This window comes from Mya arenaria, chromosome 8 (genome assembly GCF_026914265.1).
Source record: "Mya arenaria isolate MELC-2E11 chromosome 8, ASM2691426v1".
Classification (NCBI taxonomy): Eukaryota; Metazoa; Mollusca; class Bivalvia; order Myida; family Myidae; genus Mya; species Mya arenaria.
The window spans coordinates 56,693,470-56,699,977 of NC_069129.1; the positions used below are offsets into that span (position 1 = coordinate 56,693,470).

General features: G+C 44.2%; 1 protein-coding gene across 1 annotated transcript; it reads right to left on the reverse strand.

Annotated features, from left to right (window-relative positions):
- Positions 1 to 709: 709 nt before the first annotated feature.
- On the reverse strand, positions 710 to 5,719 carry LOC128244375 (uncharacterized). The gene is made up of 10 exons (XM_052962388.1): positions 5,583 to 5,719; positions 5,121 to 5,351; positions 4,575 to 4,763; positions 4,176 to 4,259; positions 3,505 to 3,882; positions 3,022 to 3,231; positions 2,707 to 2,895; positions 1,533 to 1,931; positions 1,050 to 1,259; positions 710 to 923 (listed from the first exon to the last, which is right to left on the reverse strand). The coding sequence occupies exons 1-10, from the start codon at positions 5,717 to 5,719 to the stop codon at positions 710 to 712; spliced, it is 2,241 nt and encodes a 746-aa protein (XP_052818348.1).
- Between the last annotated feature and the right edge of the window lie 789 nt (positions 5,720 to 6,508).

Below are 6,508 nucleotides of genomic sequence, written 5' to 3' on the forward strand. Positions count from 1 at the left end.
GAACTTGAGGCCACAAGTTAGTAACTTGATGACACAAATAAGTAACTTGTGGTCACAACTTAGTAAATTGATGCAAATAAGGAACTTGAGGCCCCAAGTTAGTAACTTGATGCCACAAATAAGTAACTTGTGGTCACAACTTAGTAATTTGATGCGTCAAATAAGGAACTTGTGGTCACAACTGAGTAACTTGATGCCACAAATAAGGAACTTGTGGTCACAACTTAGTAATTTGATGCGTCAAATAAGGAACTTGAGGCCACAAGTTAGTAACTTGATGCCACAAATAAGGAACTTGTGGTCACAACTTAGTAACTTGATGTCACAAATAAGGAACTTGTGGTCACAACTGAGTAACTTGATGTCACAAATAAGGAACTTGAGGCCACAAGTTAGTAACTTGATGCCACAAATAAGGAACTTGTGGTCACAACTTAGTAACTTGATGTCACAAATAAGGAACTTGTGGTCACAACTTAGTAACATGATGTCACAAATAAGGAACTTGTGGTCACAACTTAGTAACTTGATGCCACAAATAAGGAACTTGTGGTCACAACTAATACCTTGTCACAACTACTTATTACCTTAAGGCCACTATACTTAGTAACTTAAGGCCATTACTAAGTAAATTGAGGCCTCAACTTAGTACTTAAGGCTACTGCTTATAAACTTGAGGCCACTTATTAGTAACTTCAGACCATTATTACTAACTTGAGGCCACAACTTTGTACATTGAGGCCACAGCATAGTGCACTGAGGCCACAACTTTGTACCTTGAAGCCACAACATAGTACATTATGGCCACAACATAGTGCATTGAGGCCACAACTTTGTACCTTGAGGCCATAGCATAGTACATTGAGGCCACAACATAGTACATTGGGGCCACAGCATAGTACACTGAGGCCACAACTTTGTACCTTGAAGCCACAACATAGTACATTGAAGCCACAACATAGTGCACTGAGGCCACAACTTTGTACCTTGAAGCCAAAACATAGTACATTGAGGCCACAACTTAGTGCATTGAGGCCACAACTTTGTACCTTGAAGCCACAACATAGTACATTGAGGCCACAACATAGTGCATTGAGGCCACAACTTTGTACCTTGAAGCCACAACATAGTACCTTGAGGCTACAGCATAGAACATTGAGGCCACAACATAGTGCATTGAGGCCACAACTTTGTACATTGAGGCCACAGCATAGTACATTGAGGCCACAGCATAGTCCACTGAGGCCACAACTTTGTACCTTGAGGCCACAACATAGTACATTGAGGCCACAACTTTGTACATTGAGGCCACAGCATAGTACATTGAGGCCACAGCATAGTACACTAAGGCCACAACTTTGTACCTTGAAGCCACAACATAGTACATTGAGGCCACAACATAGTGCATTGAGGCCACATCATAGTACATTGAGGCCATAAATTTGTATCTTGAGGCCACAACATAGTACCTTGAGGCCACAACTTAGTACCTTGAGGCCACAACATAGTACACTGAGGCCACAACATAGTACCTTGAGGCCACAACATAGTACCTTGAGGCCACAGCATAGTACCTTGAGGCCACAACATAGTACCTTGAGGCCACAACATCGTGCATTGCGACCACAACATAGTGCATTGAGGCCACAACTTTGTACCTTGAGGCCACAGCATAGGACATTGAGGCCACAGCATAGTACACTGAGGCCACAACTTTGTACCTTGAGGCCACAACATAGTGCATTGAAGCCACAACTTTGTACCTTGAGGCCACAGCATAGTACATTGAGGCCACAGCATAGTACACTGAGGCCAAAACTTTGTACATTGAAACCACAACATAGTACATTGAGGCCACAACATAGTGCATTGAGGCCACAACATAGTACCTTGAGGCCACAGCATAGTACCTTGAGGCCACAACATAGTACCTTGAGGCCACAACATCGTGCATTGAGGCCACAACATAGTGCATTGAGGCCACAACTTTGTACCTCGAGGCCACAACATAGTACCTTGTGGCCACAACATAATGCATTGAGGCCACAACATAGTACCTTGAGGCCACAACATAGTGCATTGAGGCCACAACATAGAATCTTAAGGCCACAACAAAGTGCATTGAGGCCACAACATAGAATCTTGAGGCCACAACATAGTACACTGAGACCACAACTTTGTCATTGAGGTCACAACTTAGTAATTTGATGCGTCAAATAAGGAACTTGAGGCCACAAGTTAGTAACTTGATGCCACAAATAAGGAACTTGTGGTCACAACTTAGTAACTTGATGTCACAAATAAGGAACTTGTGGTCACAACTGAGTAACTTGATGTCACAAATAAGGAACTTGAGGCCACAAGTTAGTAACTTGATGCCACAAATAAGGAACTTGTGGTCACAACTTAGTAACTTGATGTCACAAATAAGGAACTTGTGGTCACAACTTAGTAACATGATGTCACAAATAAGGAACTTGTGGTCACAACTTAGTAACTTGATGCCACAAATAAGGAACTTGTGGTCAAAACTAATACCTTGTCGCAACTACTTATTACCTTAAGGCCACTATACTTAGTAACTTAAGGCCATTACTAAGTAAATTGAGGCCTCAACTTAGTACTTAAGGCTACTGCTTATAAACTTGAGGCCACTTATTAGTAACTTCAGACCATTATTACTAACTTGAGGCCACAACTTTGTACATTGAGGCCACAGCATAGTGCACTGAGGCCACAACTTTGTACCTTGAAGCCACAACATAGTACATTATGGCCACAACATAGTGCATTGAGGCCACAACTTTGTACCTTGAGGCCATAGCATAGTACATTGAGGCCACAACATAGTACATTGGGGCCACAGCATAGTACACTGAGGCCACAACTTTGTACCTTGAAGCCACAACATAGTACATTGAAGCCACAACATAGTGCACTGAGGCCACAACTTTGTACCTTGAAGCCAAAACATAGTACATTGAGGCCACAACTTAGTGCATTGAGGCCACAACTTTGTACCTTGAAGCCACAACATAGTACATTGAGGCCACAACATAGTGCATTGAGGCCACAACTTTGTACCTTGAAGCCACAACATAGTACCTTGAGGCTACAGCATAGAACATTGAGGCCACAACATAGTGCATTGAGGCCACAACTTTGTACATTGAGGCCACAGCATAGTACATTGAGGCCACAGCATAGTCCACTGAGGCCACAACTTTGTACCTTGAGGCCACAACATAGTACATTGAGGCCACAACTTTGTACATTGAGGCCACAGCATAGTACATTGAGGCCACAGCATAGTACACTGAGGCCACAACTTTGTACCTTGAAGCCACAACATAGTACATTGAGGCCACAACATAGTGCATTGAGGCCACATCATAGTACATTGAGGCCATAAATTTGTATCTTGAGGCCACAACATAGTACCTTGAGGCCACAACATAGTACCTTGAGGCCACAACATAGTACACTGAGGCCACAACATAGTACCTTGAGGCCACAACATAGTACCTTGAGGCCACAGCATAGTACCTTGAAGCCAAAACATAGTACCTTGAGGCCACAACATCGTGCATTGCGACCACAACATAGTGCATTGAGGCCACAACTTTGTACCTTGAGGCCACAGCATAGGACATTGAGGCCACAGCATAGTACACTGAGGCCACAACTTTGTACCTTGAGGCCACAACATAGTGCATTGAAGCCACAACTTTGTACCTTGAGGCCACAGCATAGTACATTGAGGCCACAGCATAGTACACTGAGGCCAAAACTTTGTACATTGAAACCACAACATAGTACATTGAGGCCACAACATAGTGCATTGAGGCCACAACATAGTACCTTGAGGCCACAGCATAGTACCTTGAGGCCACAACATAGTACTTTGAGGTCACAACATCGTGCATTGAGGCCACAACATAGTGTATTGAGGCCACAACTTTGTACCTTGAGGCCACAACATAGTACCTTGTGGCCACAACATAATGCATTGAGGCCACAACATAGTACCTTGAGGCCACAACATAGTGCATTGAGGCCACAACATAGAATCTTAAGACCACAACAAAGTGCATTGAGGCCACAACATAGAATCTTGAGGCCACAACATAGTACACTGAGACCACAACTTTGTCATTGAGGCCACAACATAGTACATTGAGGCCACAACTTTGTACATTGAGGCCACAGCATAGTACATTGAGGCCACAGCATAGTACACTGAGGCCACAACTTTGTACCTTGAAGCCACAACATAGTACATTGAGGCCACAACTTTGTACATTGAGGCCACAGCATAGTACATTGAGGCCACAACATAGTACACTGAGGCCACAACTTTGTACATTGAGGCCACAACATAGTACATTGAGGCCACAACTTTGTACATTGAGGCCACAGCATAGTACATTGAGGCCACAACATAGTGCATTGAGGCCACAACTTTGTACATTGAGGCCACAGCATAGTACATTGAGGCCACAACTTTGTACCTTGAGGCCACAACATAGTACCTTGAGGCCACAACATAGTGCATTAAGGCCACAACTTTGTACCTTGAGGCCACAGCATAGTACATTGAGGCCATAAATTTGTATCTTGAGGCCACAACATAGTACCTTGAGGCCACAACATAGTACATTGAGGCCAATACAAAGTACACTGAGGCCACATCATAGTACCTTGAGGCCACAACATAGAACCTTGAGGCCACAGCATAGTACATTGAGGCCACAACATAGTACCTTGAGGCCACAACATCGTGCATTGAGGCCACAACATAGTACATTGAGGCCACAACTTTGTACCTTGAGGCCACAACACAGTATATTGAGGCCACAACTTTGTACCTTGAGGCCACAACTTTGTACCTTGAGGCCACAACATAGTACCTTGAGGCCACAACTTTGTACCTTGAGGCCACAACACAGTATATTGAGGCCACAACTTTGTACCTTGAGGCCACAACTTTGTACCTTGAGGCCACAACATAGTACATTGAGGCCACAACTTTGTACCTTGAGGCCACAACACAGTACATTGAGGCCACAACACAGTATCTTGAGGCCACAACTTTGTACCTTGAGGCCACAACATAGTACCTTGAGGCCACAACATAGAATCTTGTGACCACAACATAGTACATTGAGACCACAACATAGTACCTTGAGGCCACAGCATAGTACATTGAGGCCATAGCATAATACATTGAGGCCACAACATAGTACCTTGAGGCCACAACATAGAATCTTGTGACCACAACATAGTACATTGAGACCACAGCATAGAATCTTGTGACCACAACCAAGTGCATTGAGGCCACAGCATAGTACCTTAGGGTCACAACATAGTACCTTAGGGTCACAACATAGTACCTTGAGCCCGCAACATAGTACATTGGGGCCGCAACATAGTACCTTGAGGCCGCATCATAGTATCTTGAGACCGCAACATAGTACATTGAGGCCACAACATAGTATCGTGAGGCCACAACATAGTATCTTGAGGCCACAACTTAGTGCATTGAGGCCACAGCATAGTGCATTGAGGCCACCACTTTGTACCTTGAGGCCACAGCATAGTACCTTGAGGCCACAACAAAGTACCTTGAGGCCACAACATAATACCTTGAGGCCGCAACATAGTATCTTGAGGCCGCAACATAGTACATTGAGGCCACAACTCTGTACCTTGAGGCCATTATGCATTGAGGCCACAACATAGTGCATTGAGGCCACAACATAGTGCATTGAGGCCACAACATAGTGCATTGAGGCCACAACATAGAATCTTGATGCCACAACATAGTAGCTTAAGGCCACAACATAGTGAATTGAGGCCACAACATAGTGCATTGAGGCCACAACTCTGTACCTTGAGGCCACAACATAGTGCATTGAGGCCACAACATAGTGCATTGAGGCCACAACATAGTGCATTGAGGCCACAACTCTGTACCTTGAGGCCACAACATAGTGCATTGAGGCCACAACATAGTGCATTGAGGCCACAACATAGTGCATTGAGGTCACAACATAGTACCTTGTGGCCACAACATAGTACCTTGAGGTCACACCTTAGTACCTTGAAGCCACAACAAAGTACCTTGAGGCCACAACATAGTACCTTGAAGTCACAACATAGTATTTTGAGGCCACACCTTAGTAACTTGAGGTCACTAATTAGTACCTTGAACTCTGTACCTTGAGGCCACAACATAGTGCATTGAGGCCACAACATAGTGCATTGAGGCCACAACATAGTGCCTTGAGCATAGTGCACCTTAGTACCTTGAAACCACAACATAGTGCATTGAGGCCACAACATAGTGCATTGAGGTCACAACATAGTACCTTGTGGCCACAACATAGTACCTTGAGGTCACACCTTAGTACCTTGAAGCCACAACAAAGTACCTTGAGGCCACAACATAGTACCTTGAAGTCACAACATAGTATTTTGAGGCCACACCTTAGTAACTTGAGGTCAC